The sequence below is a fragment of the Natrix helvetica genome (genome assembly GCF_964273705.1).
Source record: "Natrix helvetica genome assembly, chromosome: 8".
Classification (NCBI taxonomy): domain Eukaryota; kingdom Metazoa; phylum Chordata; class Lepidosauria; order Squamata; family Natricidae; genus Natrix; species Natrix helvetica.
In genome coordinates, this window is record NC_138559.1 from 28,018,262 (window position 1) to 28,036,854 (window position 18,593).

Here is an 18,593-nt window from a genome sequence, read left to right on the forward strand (position 1 = left end):
CAGCTTTGTACCCCACCGATAAGACTAGGAATTGTGCATCCAGTTCTGGCTACCATGATAGAAAAAAAGATGCTGAGGCCCTAGAAACAGTGCAGAGAAGAGCAACAAAGAAGGATGAAGAGGGGCGGGAGATTAAATTGTGTGAACAATGGAGAGAGCTGCATAAGTCTAACTTATAGGACAAGAGGATGGGGGGGGGGGGGGGAGATAACTCTCTTCCAGAACTTGAGGGGCCATCACAGATGAGGGGATTGACTTATTCTCCAAAGCACCAGGTCCAAGACAAAGAAGTAATGGGTGGGAGCTTGTTAAAGAGAGATGTTTCCTAGAACTAAGGAGCAATTTTCTGACAGAATAATCCCTGGATTAGCTTGCCTCTGGAAGTGGTGGGTGCTCCCTCCCTGGAGGAGGTTTTCAGAAATAGACTGGGCAACCATTTGAGAGAGATGGTATAGGATCTCCTGCCATGAGCAGGGGGTTGGATCAGAAGACCTCGGAGGTCCCTTCCGGTCCTAGGATTCTGTGTTCCCTGATTTAACACTCGTGGCTCCTGGTGGAGGAGACTTTTTCGGGGAGGAATTCGCCAACCTTTGAATCGCGCGCGCGGCCCGCTCAGTGGCCCCGGCGCCAGCCAATGAGCAGAACCGCGGGCCGCGGAGTCCAATGGGCGGCCGCGGTAGGATGGCCGGCGTGAGACGCGCGGGCCATATAAAAGCGCCCTGCCGGAGCCGCCGGCTGATCACTTCTTGGACGCCGGCCATGTCTGGTCGAGGCAAGGCGGGCGGCGGGAAGACTCGGACCAAGGCGAAGTCGCGCTCCTCGCGCGCCGGGCTGCAGTTCCCGGTGGGTCGCGTGCATCGGCTGCTGCGGCGCGGACATTACGCAGAGCGGGTGGGCGCCGGCGCCCCCGTCTACCTGGCGGCGGTGCTGGAGTACCTGACGGCCGAGATCCTGGAGCTGGCGGGCAACGCGGCGCGCGACAACCGCAAGACGCGCATCGTCCCGCGGCACGTCCAGCTGGCGGTGCGCAACGACGAGGAGCTCAGCCGCCTCCTGGGCCGCGTCACCATTGCGCAGGGCGGCGTCCTACCCAACATCCCCGCCGCGCTCCTGCCCCGGAAGGCCGCTGCTCAGGCTGGCGGGGCGGCCGGACCGAAGAAGGGCGCCCTGCAGGCCTCGCAGGAGTACTAGGCGCGGCGGCGGCGAAGAGCGAGCCGAGGCTGCGGAGCTGGAGGAGCCGGAGTAGTGGACCCCCTGCGGACGCCACGTGCTTGGACTCGGGGCTGGGCGGCGGGAAAAGGCGGCCCGCGCTCCACTCCATGGTGGGGCTACACCCAATAAAAGGACGTTAAAAACGCGCGCTCGTCCGGCCGTTTGTGGTCCCTCCGCGCGCCAAGCTGGGAGGGGGGAGCGAGGGGGGGGTTTCCAGATCGGCCGCATTGCCCCGCGGGGCGTGTGTGTGACGAGGTAGCCTCCTGGCCAGCCGTTTCCCTGCCTCCCTCGGAAACGGGCCTTTTCAGGGCTGTTCTTTGGCGGGTAAAGAATGTGGTGCCTGCAGCCTGGGAGGGTTCGGCGGAAGAAGCGGCAGACTCGGGGCAGTCGCGTGTTCCAGCTCTTTAATCGGTTTTAGCCATAATTGTTCCCGAGTCCCCAGCAGAGTCCCACTTTACAGCCCTGTGTGGGCTGACCGGTGATTTCTTGGCGGCTGTGCAGATTGGCGATTCTTGCCCAGAACCTGCCGGCGCCTTTGCACCAACTGGAGTTCAGCTGCTCCCCCGGCAGTGCAGTGGCAGCCCTTCCCTTGCTCCCCACTCCTCCAGGAGGGATGGACAACTGGCCGGCATCATAGCTCTTCCAGGAGGTGGTGCCCATCATGCACTGCTGAGCTGCCTTGCCACGCTGAGGATCTCTTTGGCCCCTTTGCTCAGCAGCAGATCGGCCACCTCCTGCCCCAGCCTCTCGGCTGCCTCCTGAGCAAGACGGGGTACATTCCTTGCTGTGATGCCAACATGTTGGAGGTTGTCATCGGGGCCATCTTCATTCTGAAAAGGAAGGACAGCCCATGGGAAAGGTATTCAGCCTAGAAGCCACAGCTCAACCTAGGGAGAGTTTCAGGGCCGGTGGAACTGACGACTAACAATAGGGAAGCACCCCCAGAACAGGCCCGGATTAGCTCCCTGCAGTAAAGTGTGCTGTTATCCCACACGACCAGCCTGAAAGAGTTCTATGCGCTTCCTCTCTTGCTCTGAAAGCAATCAAGACTGCTTTTACCTCCAGGGAAAAGTTCACATTTCTTTGCATGGTCTCTTGCAAGCTCTCAGAACCATCAAGGCTGTAGACTGCTCCAGTCAAATACAGCTGGAGAAGAGAGAAGAGATGTTGAAACTGATCAGGAAGCAGAAGGGAGAGAAATGCATTTGTGGGCAGCCCCCCCCTCCATTTTAGTTCCTTTAAAAAAGGTCTCTCTCTCTCTCTCAACTTCCTCCACACAGACTCCGCCCCCCCCCTCCCCCAGGCCTCTGCCCTCTCTTGGTGTCTGCCTTTCAATGGAAGCCGGGAAGCAGGAGGGGGAGCAGCCAGTTGCCTTTACCTGGCCATCCTTCAGCAGAGTGCTCACAGCCACTGGTACACTGCAGCCTCCTTCCTGTGGAGGAAAGCATCGGTTTGAAGGCCTTCAGAGGCCCCACCAGCCTCAGCCTGAGAGACCTACCAACACTGGTGGGTTTCAAAAATTTTTAGAACCTCTTCTAAGGTGTGGCCTGCTTTGTGGGAGCGGCTTGCCAGCCATGTGACCGGGTAGGAGTGGCCAACTTGTAAAATGTGGTGAAACTCACTTAACAACGCTCTTGCTTAGCAACCAAAATGTTGGCTCAGGAACTCTGGCATTTGAAGCACGCAAGTCTTAAAGCTGTCAAGTTACAAGACCCTCGCACCCCTAACCCTTTAGAAAAAAACCTCCCAGGGGTGTTCAAACTTGACAGCTTTAAGACTTGTGGACTTCAACTCCCAGAATTCCTCCTCTGGCTCTTCCTCTTGATGTGCAGACAGGGTGGGGAGGTGGGGAGGGAGCTGGAACCGGTTCTCAACGGCACGGTAGATTTGTGGGACCTTTTCTATAGGAGAGGTTAGAACTGGCAGGGACCCACCCCTGCCTACCAAGTGCTTCATGAAGGCTCGCTCAGTGATGCAGCGCAGAACAGTCTCCTCGTCATGCAAAACTGAGACCATCTCTACGATCTCCTGGTCTTTGGCCCGCACCTCAACAGCCAAGGCGCCCTGGAGGGGGAGAGGGCAGTAAAGACATGTACCTTTGGCGGAGTTGGGGTGGGGGTGGTGGAGGGAGGGAGAAGGGGCAGAAAGGTCTAGAGGTTAGGGTTGGAGGTTCCCCAGAGGCCAGAGTGGAGAGATGTGGGGCTCCATTGCCAAAAGGAAGCCAGGGAGGTGCAAAAGGCCAGGCAGAAAGGAGGTCCTACCACTCACCTGCCCAACCGCATACAAGCAGTCCACAGGGCTCAGAATCTAGAGGGAAGCGAGAATCAGCAACAGGCTACTTTTTAAAATAGAGTCCTAAGCACCCCTCTCCTGGGACAGCCTAGGGCTAAGGCCAATCCCCTGCCCCTCACCTGGCCAATGCGGCTCCCCCAGCCCATGCGCCTGAGCCCAGCTGCTGCCAGAACCAGTGCGCTGAAATCCTCCTTCTCATCCAGCTTCTTCAGGCGAGTGTTCAGGTTGCCCCTCTGTGGGAAGGCTAAGCAAAACCAAGAGGCTTCGGAGGTGGGGGGGCCACTGCAATCCCGGGTCTGATCATTCTGAGCCTCTGAGGGAAGGAGAACGTCGGGCACCCCCAGCCCCCCTGAGGAGGAGCCAACCTCAGGCCAGAAAAAGAAAGGTGCCTTGAAGAAGGACCTGCCTTGCCAAGAAGAGTAAGAACCAGCTGTTATCTCAATCCCTTCAGGATAAGCTGGGTGGCTCAGACTGGATTTTGTTATGAGTTGGGCAGCATCTCACTGGTGCAGTTACGGTCCTTGTGAGTCACTTGGAGACACAAGAGAGGCCAGAGCAAGGAGCAAAGCAAGGCCTGTCTTGTTCCAGCAGATGTTTCTCATTGTGGGCAGGCAGTTTTAGACTTCTGCCCACAATGCCAGCCAGAGTTGCTTTGCAATTTTGGGTGGTCAGAGAAATCCAAGGAACAAAGGTGAACTTGGGCCCTCCTGAATCACGAAAGGATACAATATCCTTGAACTGCAGCCGAGGGAAATTTCTTTTCAGCTGAGCTGCACGGCGAAGTGAGCTGGTCCCAATTACACTGCAGGAAAACCCAAAGGGAGATGAGTGAGGCTACTCAGACTCCATGAAGGTCTCCCAAGGTCTTCCCTCCTCCCCTTGCAAGCTGCAACTGCTTAAGAAGAGACTGAACCACCGGCTGCCTAGAATGGTAAGGGGTCTCCCGCTTGAGCAGGCAGTTGGATTAGAAGAGGCCCAAGGTCCTGTACTATATTTTGTTTCTCAAGAAGCAGGATGCCCCCTCCCCCCCTCCCCCTAGACAGCAATCCAGAGTGGGACCAAGGCCAAGCCCCTGCCCCTGCTCCAGCCAATCCTCCTCACCTCTTCTCAGGGAGGCTGCTGAGGGTTTTGCCAGCATGTTTGGGGTGAAAGACGACAGCATCGTGTGGGTTTTCTCTCCTGCAAAGGATGGAGGAAGAATGTTTCAGAAACATCTCAAGTAGCCATTGGCAAAGGGGTAGAAGGTGCCACAGGCCAAGCAGAGAAAGAAGCTCAAGGCCCCCTTTGCTCCTGCAATGCTCCTCTGCCTTGGCTGGGTTCACAAGCAAAAGGAAGGCGGGCAGATGGGCAAGGCCAACGCTTGGCTGTGCCAGGCAGGAAAAAGAGAAGAGCTCAAACTCACTTGCAGATGGCACCAATTGTGAAGCCTGGTGGCAGGGAAGTGGGCAGGTCTTTCAGGGAGTGAACCACCAAGTCCACCCTAAAAGAAAGAAGAAAACATGCCAGGCCAGCACCAAGCCACGGTGAGTCTGGCCTTGGATTGCTGGCTTCTCGCCTGGCCATCAAGTAGGGTGCAGCCCTTTTTCATGAAACTCTGGGCCGTTCCTGTTCCCGTGGTCCTGGAGAGTCGGGCTTTGGGCCCATCTCAACAGGACTTCCAATGTTCCACAAACCTTCAGAAGAAGAGCACTTACTCATCTCTTTCCAATGCATTTTCCAGCTCTTTGGTAAAAAGGCTTTTCTCTCCAATCTGTTGGGGAAGAGGAACAGGATGGGAACCCTTCCGATCTTGCAGGGCCTCTCTGCCCCAAACCCCCAGGGCTCTATTGTCACGAAGCCCTGCCGGACAGCCCTGGCTGTGTCTGGAGTCAGAGGGGAAAAAATCACATAAGCAGAGGAACAAACCTTGGATAAGGCTGTGTCCAGAATCCTGTCTCCGGTGGTTGACATGGCAACTATTAGAGAAAAAGAAAAATTGGAGGGTAAACATGCCCCCACTCCTCCCCCCCTCTTGCTCCTAACAGACCTGCTTGGACTGCCTCCACCTCATCCCAAGAGCAGACTCTCTCTCTCTTCTAGACCCCTTTCCCCGATGCTCACCTATCTCGAAACGGAGATGAGGGTGGTGCACCTGGAGCATTTCCACCACACTGTCAGTCTGGATACGAGCCAGCTGCAATGTTGAGAAAGGAAGGCATTCAGAAAGAGACCCCAGCAGATCAGAAACACAACAGTTGCCTGCCTGCCGTGACAGAGGAGACGCAATCAGCAGAGCTCAAGTTTTCTGCTGCTCATACAAAGAGTCCAGGCAAGAGAACAATCCACCCCAAACAAAGGAGACCGAAGGGGGCAGACTCTGGCTGTGCTGATGGGCAAGAGGAAGGGCAGTGCCTGGGCCTTGGAGGGGGGGAGCTGTTCCCCCTTCCTCCATCCACCCCTTCCTCTCTGCCCTTCCTCTCTGCTCCTCATTGGCCTCCCCATTCTCGTCGGAAACTGGCAGGTGGAGATTAGCTCTAGGTTACAAGGGCAAGGCGTTATCAGTCTTTCCCAATCCTGGCTCTTTGGGTGGATCCTTCAACGCCTCCGTCTTGGCAGCCATGCCAGATTTCTGTGGCTGGAGTTGCTGCTTTCCTGTTACTGTCACATTACACAAGTTTCCTAACCCTTGCTTGCTTTCCACCCCAGCCTTGAGCCAAAAAGCTTGTGATCCTTCCTACGCTAAAGAAGAGAGAGCAAGCCTTGCTCAAGCTACTCGGGATGGTCCAACTGCCAAAGCCTTAATTAACCCCTGCCAGCCAAGCAGAGGTCAACGATGCCTTAGCGGCTTTGTACCAATAAAGGAGAATATTTGTATCTCAGGTTTGAAATGAGGGGTCCTTAATGGTCTCTGGGTTTGGTTGTTTTCTTGCAGAAGTTTCATTACTCAAATAGGTAACATCATCCCTGCTAGAGGGCCAGAAACTATGGTAGAAGTTGCAGTGGGTGCAAGAGTTGCCCCTGCTGTGCTTAGGGACCCTATCTGCCATTGACGGCCAACGACAGCCCTCCCCCCCCCTCATTTCCAGGGGGCCAAGGGCTCTACAGGCAGCGTTTGCTCTTGTTGGGGAACAGCAGGGTCACCATCACCCCCACCCTCGGGGTCTTGGGAAAGGGAGGAAAAGAGACCATCTCCAGACTGCATCAGAGGCCAAGAAGGACCCTTCAAGCAGAATGCCTTCGCCTCAGCTTTAATATTGCCCGACTTGCAATCAACAGCCGGGGCTCCGCGCAGGTTGAGGTAGGACGCAAAGGACAGGGAGGAAAGCCAGTCGGAAGGCTTCCCTGCCGGAACCCTCACCTGGCTCTTGCGGGTGCCCACGCGGACCGTCTGCTCCTTCCAGGCGGCTTCATTCTGCAAAGAATTTTCCCCATTAGACGCAAAGCGAGGCCGGCAGGCAGGCAGGAGGAGTAGGCGCGTGCCGAGCCCCGGGGCAGATCCCGCCTGGCAGCCTCCCCGGGAGCCCCTCACCTCCGCGGCCATCTCCGGCGGGCTCCAGCGCTCGTCAGGCGGAGGCCGGGCGGCTGCTGACCTGCCAGACTCGCCTGCCGGGGCCGCCCACCTCTGCCACCCGCGATAAGGAGGGAGGCGGCGGCGCGGGGAAAGGGGGCCACGCGGAGGGGCGGGGCCGGGCGGAGGGCTGCGCTCACCGGGGGAGGAGGAGGCGGCGGCGTCGGGCCGCTCATGCCGGCGAAAGAGCGGCGGTGCCCGGCGGAACGAGAGCCGCGACTGGGGTCACCTCGCCGGAGGGCCACTTCCGGGCCTTTCGGAGCCGCCCCTTCCGGTGTGTGTCGTCGTCCCCCCCCGCCCTTCCACGGGAGCCGCGGGAACGGGGCGGCCTTCGCTGGGGCTCCGTGGCCGGTGGGGGCCGGGTGGGGGCCGGGCCTGGGGGCGACGTCGCCTCCGCCTCCAGCAGCCCCCGAGAGCGAGACTTGACCCAAGTGGGCCTGACGGGGCCATCGGGGGCGCTTGGTGGCTGGGACGGTGGCTGACCTCCCGCACCTTCCGTGGGGGCGTCCCGTGAGACTCATCCCCTTTGGGAAGAGATTCGTGAGAAGCCGTGGCGAACGCTGAGGGGAAGAACGGCGGGAAGGCAAGAGGGACCCGTGGAGCAGCCGAGGGCAGAGAGAGATGCGAGGGGCCTTGGGGGAGCAGCTGAAGGAGAAAGGAATCTTTCAAGGGAGGCGGGAAACGGAGGGGAAGCCGCAGGAACTGAAAGTTTCAGTCCCAGCTATGAAGAGGGAAGAGGAAGCCCAGATCTCGGATTCTGAGGAAAGTGCCGCCTCGGGCAGCCCGCTCCCCGCCCCCCCCCCCCCCCGTCAATTGCTGTGGCAGATAAAACACCTGGGTTGGGTCTGGGAAAACATTTGAAAGAACCCGAAGACGTGAGCAATTGTCTTTCAGGTTTAACCCCCAATGATCCTAGGCAAGGTCGGTTAGATGCTGAAGGGAAACATCTTGTCTTAAGACTTTTCTTTGTCTAAGGAAATCTCCATTGCAGCCTCCCTTGCCTTTGACTGGGGGTGGGGGGCACTGTTTCAACCAAGCCCATTATGGCCAAAGATCACCAGCCCCTCGTAACCCCCACAAATAGCCTTGTCGAACCAAAGGCTGTTGAAACAGAGATCACAGAGGCTCTTTGCAACTTAGGAAAGTATTCTAAATAAACCAGTAAACCCCTTTAATAACCCCCTTGAGCCCAGTCTTGACATCAGATGGGAAAATTTACAGGCTAGAGAATTTATTTTGCCTTCATTCTTGAACAAAACACAGCATGAATTTTGGGTTGGACTGTCTAAAACCTTCAGCTTCTCTATCAGGCAAGGAAATCTGGTTTACTGGTGGGGCTTCATGGTGGGAAGATGGGACCCAAAATACCTCCTGTGTTGTTGCTGTTTCTACCAGAGATGTAAAGTTTGAGACTGCCAAATTCTTATAGCACACAATAGGTAGAACTAGAGATTGCTTAACAGGCACGTCTTAGCAGGGGAAACTAACTTGGGGAACAGAAGCAGATTATTATTTGAATTTGCACGTGGCCAATGAGAAAAGAAAATCTTGGTGAAAGCACGCCTAGTTGTAATGTGGTCCAGTCAGTGGCAACGAAATCAGCACGTTGTTGTTAATTGCCTGGAATGCCAAGTTCCAAACAGGAAGTAAGTTGCAACTTCCATTCTATGCGCAAAGATAGCTTGGTGCGTGAGACATAATTTTCCTGGATTACATCGAGGGTTTTTCTGAATGTGTGGTAGCCCCCTCCATTTGCAATAAAATTGGAGATGCCCCTTGCAAAGTTGTTGAATACACAAGTCTTGTCACTGCAGCCCGCCATTCCAGATTGCAACAGACAGGGGCACATCTCATTACTCAACTCTTTGAAGCCTTTGCCTCGCAAATGGGAATAAGGAAACTTGTCTCCAATACCCCACATGCACGGCAGACTCTGCCAACCAGTCTAGGAGCATTAGAAACTCCACCGCTAGATCAGCTGGATATGGTCCCTATGGAATCCTGTTTGGTTTCCCATGCACTCTGGTGTTCACCATTAAATCTGAGGATGCATTGATTAGATGTCCAGAATTTCTTAGCAGAAATAAGAACAGACATTGCCAAATTCAAGGCTGCTCCCAGAGACTCCAAAGTTATGCCAAGTGACATTAAACCAAAGGTGCCCCAGTCCCTCTTCTCCTTTTTTCTCTCTTGGCTTAATCTACAGGTGAATCTGGACCCAAAGCAAGGCTAGCACTATTCCTCCCTTGTTTCTCAGAAGCCAAGTCAGGAAAACCTACATTCTCTCCAAAATCCTCCTGGGACAATGCCTAGACGCCCTGCAGCAGTTACAATGACAGTCTTTGTAGAATTGTTTCAGGGTTTCTAAGACAACTCATTCTGGCCCACTCGCCATGGGACAAGAGTTACGCTAATATCCAAAAAATGGTGGAATAGAATAATTAAAGGATGCAAAAGGAGACAAAATGTGAATGACAAAAATAATTTTTAAATTATGTTAAATTAAATTGAATTGTTAAATTGTCCCATGGTAAGTTGGCAGCAGCGAGTTGCCCCATTCCGCTCCCAAGATCAGCTCTTGGATCACAGCTTAGTTATCCAATTTGGGATGCCAGGAAGGGAAATTGTTCAAACATTTCTATTATTTTCCTTTGTATTAATCTCCTCAATCTTCAATGTGTTAAATGTTTTCTTAAAATATTGTACCTCCATGCCAACTAGACAACAAACCTACTGGCAAGGATACATACAAAAACCTGTAATGCTCAGAGTTGGTTGATTAATTGGGGGGGGGGGCATTTTGTGGCATCTGCTGTTTAATTCGATGCCAGGGAAGGAATGTGTGAGAGTAGGTCTGGGCCACCATGAACAAAAGCCAGGAAAAGCTCACCCAGGGAAAGCAGCTGAGAAGGAACCAGGTTGTTTGAGAACCAATAGAAAAAAATGTCACCTAAATCAGTGTATGTGTGCGTGCGCGCGCATACACATAAAGAGATATACTTTGTAATCAGTAAAGTGTGCTGTTATTTTAAATTAACCGAGTCTCCATGTATTCTACAGGCCTGTTTGTGCCTCACTGTTCAGTAAAGTGATTCGAGTGTGGCAATTTTCCAGGGTTGAGTGACTGACTATAAGCTCAACATGAGAGCACATGTGGGATCACTGGGAAAGCACACCTTTGCCACAGAGAGATTTCCCGGATGCCCCCCCCCTCCCCAAGCAGGCTCCAGCCACGGGACCCTCGCCTCATTTGGCCCGCATGAAAGAAGGCCCGGAGGCAGGTGGAAGCAACGCCCTTTAGTCAGTCAAGCAGTCACACCAGTTCTTCCTCTCAGAGGCAGCGGCTGAGGCTGCTGTTGTGGCTCTGGCAGGCCTGGCTGGAGGTTTTCCTAGGCCCCTCCCAAGAGCCAGTGGCCAGACAGGGCCCAGAGACAAAGCCCCGGCTGGGCTCCCCTCTCCGGCCTGGCCTGGCCCTTATCTGGGGGAAGAGCAAAGTTCCAGGAGAGGAGGAGGAGGAGGAAGAGCCGAGAGAAGCAAGTGAGAGCTTAATGTCCCTCCAACCAAGCCGCCTTTCATCCCTGCCCGCCTCTGCCTGGCACGGCGTTTGTGCTGAATGGGACGCTGTCTTTTCCCAGTTCCACAAAGTGAACACATCTGCATGAAGGGACTCCTAGGTGCTCCTCTTTGTCTTGACAAGCAGGTCCCGTTGCAAGCTGGCCTCGAGTGCTGCGGCCGATTTGCTTGGAGGAAGGTCTGTGATGAGGGTGAGCTTGTTGAAAACCCCACGGCCAAAATAATCAGCAACCACAGAGAAGCTGTCGTTGGAATATTTCAGCTGCCGGAGGCCAAAAGAAAAGGACGTTGGGCAGGGAGTAAAATATTTGAGCCTGTTTGAAAGCTCCAGAGCCCGCCCAAGGACCCACCTGGTGTTGGAACTGGTCATGCAGGTCTCGTTTCTGCTCTTGGGCACGGATCATGTCCATGACTTTCCGGTTTTCAGGAAGGCACGTGGGACACTCCGAACCACTCTCAGAGTAGCTCTCAAAGCAGTGCTGATGGAAGGAATGGCCGCACAGGAAGTGCACCGAGGGCAGCTCCAGAGCACTCGTGCAGATGCTGCACTTTGTCTTCTGGAATATTTTGGGACTAGAGGAAAAAAGGTCATCAACCCCGGGGCGCCTCCTTTGCACCCGCCACCCAACGCTGCTACAGCCCCAACTTCCATTTGACCGCTCTAAGCCCTGGACGAGGCCACTGCCTGCATTCCCTCCCACCCGGTGGAGGGAAGACAAAAGCAGCAGCCTTACAAAGGAATTTCTGCTCAACTTTTCCGAAGAGTTTAAGCACTTCCGTTTCTACACCACGTCACCCACAGAACAGGGCAACGGACAGAATCAGGACGGAATCTGCGGACTCTGGGGCAGATTCAGCAGCAGGTTCTATAGCTACCTTGTCTTCAGTTCTTCAATATCCTGGCGGATCCGCTTGGTCTCCTCCCGGTATTTCTGGATCTTTTGTTCATCCTGCTCCGTCTGGCAACTTTGTCTCTGCAATTTGCTGATGAGATAATCCTTAATGACTGACAGGGTGGCCGTGGAATTGTGAGCCAAAGTTTGAACAACTAGAAAAGAGATGCCCATCAGGACATGAGAGGACAGGGGTGCAGATGCAATCCTGTACCGCTTCTTCCACAATACTGATCTGAGCCAAAACACGCAACAGGGGGATTGCAGGAGCCCCGGTGGCAGTGGATAGAAGCATCGCATTGCAGGCAAACTTTGCCCACGGCCTGGAGTGTGACCCTCACGGGCTCCCGGTTGACTCAGCCTTCCATCCTTCCCAGGCCAGTGAAATGGGGACCGAGGCTGTTGGGGGCAAGATGTAAATAATGCTTACACTGTAAACCCCCCCAGAGTGCTGTGAAACACTAGGCGCGATAGAGAAGTCTAAGTGCTATTGTGTGTGTTGCTGCCCGGCCAGTTTCAGCCGTTTCAGCAACCCCTCCAAAAATAAACTTAGCTCTTCCTGTATTGTCAAAATCAGTTCAGAAGCAACAAGAATAACATAAAAAATAGCATATAAACCACCCCCCCAAACATCGTAAGAACTGGATTAGGTGCCTTTCCCGCTTCTCATTTCCTGCAGCCTCTGCCTGCCTGCCTGTGCATAAGGAGAGGGGCTCCCAGCTTTTGGAAGAGAGGAAGACTGTTACCAAATGGATTAAATCACTAAAATACCCCTTTCTTCTATTTTAAAACCCAACGAAGTATTTTCCCACCCCTAGTCACAGGCTGGCAGTGGGGCAGAGGTTTTGAATCCAGCATGGAAGAAGCGAGGGAGCAGGGGCTGCAGTACAAGGCCAGGGCTGCCCACTTGTGAGAATCCTCCAAGATGAAGACAAGGAGGACTAAATCCCCGCACCCAGGGTGGGCGGGCCAGGCTAACTGCACCTTGTCTGGCTGGGAAGACGCCGGGGAGCAGCTCACCACTTGCTCTCGGCACCCTGACCCCAAAGGCAGAGCCTGGCCTCACCCAGCAAAGGCGGCATGAGGTTCTTGGTTTCGATGCGTGCGAGCACAGCCGCCATGTACTCCTTGCAGTCCTCCTCCTTGTGGGCGAAGTAGCCAAGTGCTTGTTCCCAAAGACAGGCCTCTTGTTCCCCGTACAGCTCGCAAACCTCCACCACCTTCCGGTACTGCCCATTCTGCATGTGGTAATGCATGATCTGCTGGAAACTGGAGAGAAAGGAGGGGAGGGGGGGAGTTGATGAAGAGCCGGAAGGTTTGAAACCGGCCGGCCTTCTTTCCCCTTCCCAAGGAACAAAGGACTCGCTCGTCTGCACTCACAGCTTGTGCTGCTCGTAGAGGTAAAGGATCCCATCCTGGAAGTTATGCATCTGGCACAAGACCAAGGCCTTGTCAAAGACATCCTGGAACTTCCCACTCTTCAGCAGGAGAATGGTTTCATTGTGAAGCTTCTCTTTGACCTGGGGAGACCCAAGAGGACACGCTTGGACACCAGACAGACTCCGGGGCCTTCCATGACTAGGTGCATTGGGCCATCTCCCAAGACGTACCTGCGGATCCTGTTCGTGGGCCCAGTTCTGGAGACGGAGCTCCAGCAGGGTGTCATATACACCCTGCTTAGAGTCCGGCTGAACGGCAGACATGTGTTCCAAGAATGCCTTCAACTCCCGGGGGTTGTTAGCAAAGATGGGAATGAATTCATCAGGATTTGCCTACACCATGAAACAGTCGGGAGGGGGAGCAGAAGGGAGAGAGCAAACATTTCCCTAGACTCTCAAGCAGAGCCCTCTGCCTCCCAGAACACCAACAAATCCCCACAAGGAGCCTCCACCAGGCACAGTGGGAGCCCCAGGAAGCATCGCAATGAAACGAGAGGAGGGAGAATAGAATTGCTCTAGTGGACAACGGCACCAAGACGACTCTGAGATTTTCCTGCCCCTTCCCACTTGGTCAAGTCCCTTGCCTTCTCCCGGGCTATACACAAATCAGCACCACCGACCCCTGGATCTGGTTCCATGTCATTTTAAAGCCTTTGATGATGTTGGGCTCGACCCTTCAGCCCCATCCCTCGGGCGACTGGCATTGTGGCCCAAATCCCATTTCAGCCTGCCACTCCTCCCTCCCACAGGCCTCAGCCCATACCCTCCGCTCTGCCAGCAGGCCAGAAGCCTCCTGCTCGTTCATTGGCCGGTAGTCTGTGCAGAGTATCTTCAGCAGTTCAGTGGTTTCATTGGGGATGTGATGCATGAGGATCTTGCCATAGCGCTTCATGTTACTCTCAGCCTGCTCGAAGGGAAGCTTGCCGATATAACGCTGGGCCTCCTGAAAGTTCTGCAAGACCAAGGAAGCAGGCGACGAGAAAAGGTTTACCTGTGGTTTTTCTTATGCTGGTGGTCAGGCTTCTCCAGGTTGAGCCAATTTCAGAACAGGCTTACGTTCCTCATTTCCCCTCCTTCCTAGCATATAACATCCTTGGCTGCCAAATGAGAAGTCCAGAAGCAACCAGCCAGGCCTCACCTTGATATCTTCTAGCTGAATCTTCAGGTACCACTCGTGGTGCTTGTGCTTCTCAGCCAGGTACACGGCGTGTGAATAACAGCCTGCCTGGCGAAGTACCTTGATAGCTGTCTCCACGTCAAAGTGCACCTCGCTCTCACTGGTCTTCAGAAAGAACGAAGAGAATGGTCAGACTGAGCCAGCTAAGCCTTCCGGACTCCCTGATGCCCAAACACCTGGAGCCAAGTAGACTGCAGAGGAGGAGGAAGGCCTTCGCTGCTCACCCTCTTCAAAGTTAGACCCAGAAAGAGCCAACCTTTCCGAAAGAGAACTCTACTTTAGTCATCCCATCAGCTGAAGGGAGAAAATAACTGTTGTTCCTTCCCTTGCAAAGGCAAGTTTTCCAAAGTTTCCTCATTCCGGGACTGAAGGGAGATGCTCACCAGAGGGAGGATGCATCTCATTTCACAAGTTTTCTACACTTGCACAAGAAAACCCTAGCACATCTGGCAACTCTGGCAGAGAAGACTAAATATTTCAGAAGACTTCATGTAAAGAACATCAACACAACCAGTCCATCTGAAACTGATAAGCATAAGCCTCCCTGCCAGAAGAGACGCCCGTACAAGTAAGGGACTTCCATCCAGGGAAGCATTTCTTAGAGAAGGGCCATTTGGTGCCTAGAAGGAAAAGCATGGAGGCGCTTTCGCCCCATCACCTTGATGAACTCCTCCAGCTTGGAGATGTCCTTCAGCTTGGTATAGCAGTTCAGCAGCAGGGTGGTGTGGTCTGCATTGGCCAGCGATTGCAAGTGGAGCATCTGCAAGTAGGAGGTCAGGTTGTGTATCCGCTGAGCGTCCAGGAACTTCCGGATGACATAAGAAGGCTCCAGTTTCCCAATAGTGCTAAGAAAAGAACAGAAGTCCCAGTTGCTGAGATTAAACGATAGAGGTCACAAACAAGTGAGCAGCTACAACTACTGGCACCACTGCAGTGGAAGAAAGGAAAGGCTCATTTGGGGAACAGAGGGAAGAAAGGAAGCAGACATTAATAAAAGGCTTCATCCTCTCAAGAACACCCCGCTAAAGATACTCCCACCCTGATGCACGCCGTAGATCTCCAAACTCCCGCTATTTGTTTATATCCTAGGCAGTCATTCCATTTATTAAAGGAGGAAGAATACTCTCACTAGCCAGGACCCATCCAGCTTTCATTCTGAGCTATCACAGGACTTTGATGCTCACTGGAAAGATCTATTTGCAGTCCCCATTTGGACAGATTTGCCACCTTGTGAACCCCCCTCTTAACATGACAGCAAGAGAAGCGTGCAGGAAGATGCAAACTAATTGGATGGTAACTAAAGGAAAAGCCTCATCATCGATGTCAAGCCCCATGAGGGAGGGAGGCCAAATCTGCACCTAATTCTTTAATGTTACCCACCGGAGGTATTGTTGAATTGCACCATCATGGTTGCCCTTGTTGTACAGGTGATCTCCATATTGGCGAAAGATCTCAGACAACCCATCACTGTCCAGGTGATGACTTTTAGCCAGGTTGATGGCCATTTCAAAAAGGTTCTTCTTGAAGAGCATCTGTTAAAAGGAAGTTGTGGTTCAAGAAAGGTTCCAAGCAGAGGTTGTAGCCAAAGCTGCTCTCTCCAGCAGTTTGCATTTAGACTGTCAAGTCCATCCGCCTCCTCAGAGCCTTGTACGGATGTTGGTGTGGAAAGAATTCTGCAATGGGCAGGCGTTAAAACATCTCCCCCCCCCCCCCCCCCAGATCAGGGCCTGTGCTGCAGCTACTTGCCCAAGAGCTCCTCTATCTCTGCCCCGGTGAGCTCCAGAAAAAGCAAAGAAGGATCTCTTGCCTCCAGTTTGGTCTGCGTATCCTTCTCCTGCAGCACATGGAGTTTCCCATCCCTCGTCAACACATACAGGCATCCCCACTCTGCCAGGACGTCCACCACATCATCAAACACAGAGCTGTAGGCAATGAACTTGTTGCCCAGGTCATAAATATTCAGGATCTGCTTGTCAGAGTTTTGTGGATCTCCGCCAGTAAACTCAGATCTGGAGCAGAGAAGGGGAAGAGCGGAAGACAAGCTTAACCAGAAACTCCCTAAAATGCAGAGACCATGAGCTCGTTTTTGTGTCCTCAATAAAGGAAGAATTCACAGCAGCCCTAGCTGCAATCTTAGCCATAGGCCACTTGCCTGCACACTTCCAAAGAGTAACGCCAACAAGAGGCTGCACTCTTTGAAAAAGGGAGCGATGCATTCAGCAGAGACAGTAGGCTGTTCTATACGTCTAAGTGTAGATACAACCATCAAATAATTTCATACACTCTGATACCTTAAATCTTACTGAAAACTGAGTATTTCCAAAATCAGTCATATACTTTAAGGTACCTAGTGGAAATTATATTCCCCATCACTTATTTGCAACTCTCAGAAAATGAAGAGTTCCAACACAATCTGGAAAGCAAAGCTGAACTGTTCAGCTACACGTGGAGAAATGAAGGACAAGAATGTTCATTAGAAGTGCAAATTACTACCACAGTTAGGAATGTTCAGAAACACACCTGTATTTAGAGGCGTTTCATCTAACTGTCCAAAGCCCCATACCAGCAATAAAACAAACTTACTTGGGAGATACTTTCCAGTCCTTCGACACGATGATCAGATAGCCTCGATACCAGTGGACAATCAGCTTTTGACCCTCAAAGGCAAAGCAAGGCCCCCGCTCATCTGGCTGGTAGAGATATACACATTCATCTCCTGCCACTATAAACTGGAGGTCCTGAGAGGGATCACTGAGAGTGGAGCAGCGCAGTCCACAGCCACGCATGTCCAGTTCCAGCAGTGGGCAGTCCTTCATCAAGAGTGTGTAACACTGCAAAGCCAAAGAGAAGGAAAATGGTAGCAGTGAGGACAGAAATCCAATCAGGCCAAGAGTGCGTCAAACCCGAGTTCTGCCACATCCTCACTGCCCCGAAGATCAACAGCCTACCTGAATTTTCTCAGTGGTAGCCACAAACAGATGAGTTGTTTTGCTTGATTGGCGAAACACAAGCCCAGTAACTGGGTGGCCTCCTTCCTGTAGGACTTGAGTTTTACTATGCCGATCCCTTGTAATGTCCCCCTTGATAAGCACCACACTCCCATCCACAAAGCCTATGAGAAAGAAGGAAACAGGATCCAGGGATCAGAAACGTTATCCACTTCTTCTTCTAAGCTGAATGGGGCCCTCGGGTGACCTGTTCCATACTATGTAGGCCTTTAAACGCGACACCAGCGCCTGGAATTAGACCCAGAAACAAACTGGTAAGCAAGGTAGCCCGCACTGCTGCATTTTGCACCAGCTGATGTTTAGGGATAGTCTTCAGGGCCTCCATGTACAACTTTTAATTGTAACCTATGTCAGATTTTAATAAAAAGGGTAGACAGCCTCCCCAAGCGTTTCTCTTCCAAGTTCACTTTCCAATTAATGTTTGGAATACGCGATAGCGTTATCTAGTTACCAATAGCCATGAAGTTCAGATTTTCATGGACGGTGAGACAGGATACCAGTGTGAGTTTGTTGCCTGGTATTGCAGGAAAAATCCTGGTGCACTGGGGTGTCCCACTGTCACGTTTCTCTAAATTCCAGACTTTGACCTACAAATAATCAGAAAGAGATTGTTAGGGAAACTACCTTGCACCCATGTTTGGACTGGTAAGTTTTGCATGAGGTTTCTTGGCTTGCATATTTTGCACGTATAACACCTCCTTTTAACGGCATCCTAGTTGTTTAATAGTGGCTGGTCTTTTTACACTTTCTGGAGCCAGGATAATAGACCTTGCTTCTGTTAGGGCAACAGAAAAGTGCCCAGAGGATTTTAGAGGTGGAACAGCTTCCTATCAAGTCAAGCGCATGAAGTCAAGAGGTTCCAAAAGGAAATCTCTTCACCGGCGCAGAGATCGAAAACGGAACAAGCGGCACCTGCGGGAAAGCAGGTTTCAGGTTCTGGCTCCGCTCCCGCCACCTCCACCTCCAGCTCACCAGGGGGTTCAGCCCTTCCTCCTCCTCGCCCACCGACACCAGGATGCTGTGCTGCTTCAGCTGGAAGAGGTGCGTCACCCGCAGCTTGTAGGCCTGGAAGCTGCTCAGCTCCAGGGAACGCGGCAGGAACCAGATCTGCCCTTCCCAATGTGGGCTGCGGTTAAGGGGCCTCCACGGAAGGGCGCCCGGCGCCGCCCGCCTCCCCCGCCCGCCCACCCTGCACGACGCGGCCGCGGAAGGATATCCCCGAAGACCAGGCTGCCTCTGCCCGAGTCGCAGACCACGATGCCCGGAGGGAGCAGCACCGGGGTCCCGCCGCAGTCCGTCAGCGGCTCCCGGTCGAAGAAGGCGAAGCGCCGCCACTGCAGGTAGGCGGCCATCTTGGCGGAGATGGGACGGGGGGAGGGGCTCGGCGTGGGGGGCTGACGGACGGCTACTTCCGCAGACCCGCCGCGAGGACTCTTGGGGACTGAAGTTCGC

At 53.4% G+C, this 18,593-nt stretch overlaps 3 protein-coding genes across 5 annotated transcripts; 1 reads left to right on the forward strand and 2 right to left on the reverse strand.

Moving 5' to 3' along the window:
• The first annotated feature begins 514 nt into the window (after nt 1-514).
• H2AX (H2A.X variant histone) lies at nt 515-1,357 on the forward strand. The gene has a single exon (XM_081961459.1). It carries the CDS (start codon nt 664-666, stop codon nt 1,189-1,191), a length of 528 nt encoding a protein of 175 aa, XP_081817585.1. The 5' UTR covers nt 515-663; the 3' UTR covers nt 1,192-1,357.
• Nucleotides 1,358-1,599: 242 nt separating this feature from the next.
• On the reverse strand, nt 1,600-7,303 carry HMBS (hydroxymethylbilane synthase). 3 transcript variants are annotated; one of them, XM_081960540.1, is made up of 14 exons: nt 7,192-7,303; nt 6,842-6,895; nt 5,605-5,677; nt 5,410-5,459; nt 5,199-5,254; nt 4,907-4,984; nt 4,606-4,683; nt 4,231-4,306; nt 3,624-3,737; nt 3,481-3,519; nt 3,157-3,276; nt 2,591-2,644; nt 2,272-2,358; nt 1,600-2,042 (listed from the first exon to the last, which is right to left on the reverse strand). In XM_081960540.1, exons 1-14 carry the CDS (start codon nt 7,225-7,227, stop codon nt 1,872-1,874), a joined length of 1,086 nt encoding a protein of 361 aa, XP_081816666.1. In that variant the 5' UTR covers nt 7,228-7,303; the 3' UTR covers nt 1,600-1,871. The 3 variants fall into 3 exon arrangements, with proteins under 3 accessions (XP_081816666.1, XP_081816667.1, XP_081816668.1); XM_081960541.1 differs by lacking the exon at nt 7,192-7,303 and adding an exon at nt 7,013-7,132; XM_081960542.1 differs by lacking the exons at nt 5,605-5,677; nt 6,842-6,895; nt 7,192-7,303 and adding an exon at nt 5,531-5,566.
• An 895-nt stretch (nt 7,304-8,198) lies between these two features.
• Nucleotides 8,199-18,540, reverse strand: VPS11 (VPS11 core subunit of CORVET and HOPS complexes). Its single transcript, XM_081960539.1, has 16 exons — nt 18,356-18,540; nt 18,114-18,260; nt 17,593-17,728; nt 17,082-17,245; nt 16,717-16,964; nt 15,941-16,142; nt 15,514-15,665; nt 14,792-14,978; nt 14,095-14,238; nt 13,720-13,908; nt 13,128-13,289; nt 12,898-13,037; nt 12,584-12,786; nt 11,501-11,672; nt 10,975-11,197; nt 8,199-10,886 (listed from the first exon to the last, which is right to left on the reverse strand). The coding sequence occupies exons 1-16, from the start codon at nt 18,491-18,493 to the stop codon at nt 10,722-10,724; spliced, it is 2,772 nt and encodes a 923-aa protein (XP_081816665.1). The 5' UTR covers nt 18,494-18,540; the 3' UTR covers nt 8,199-10,721.
• Between the last annotated feature and the right edge of the window lie 53 nt (nt 18,541-18,593).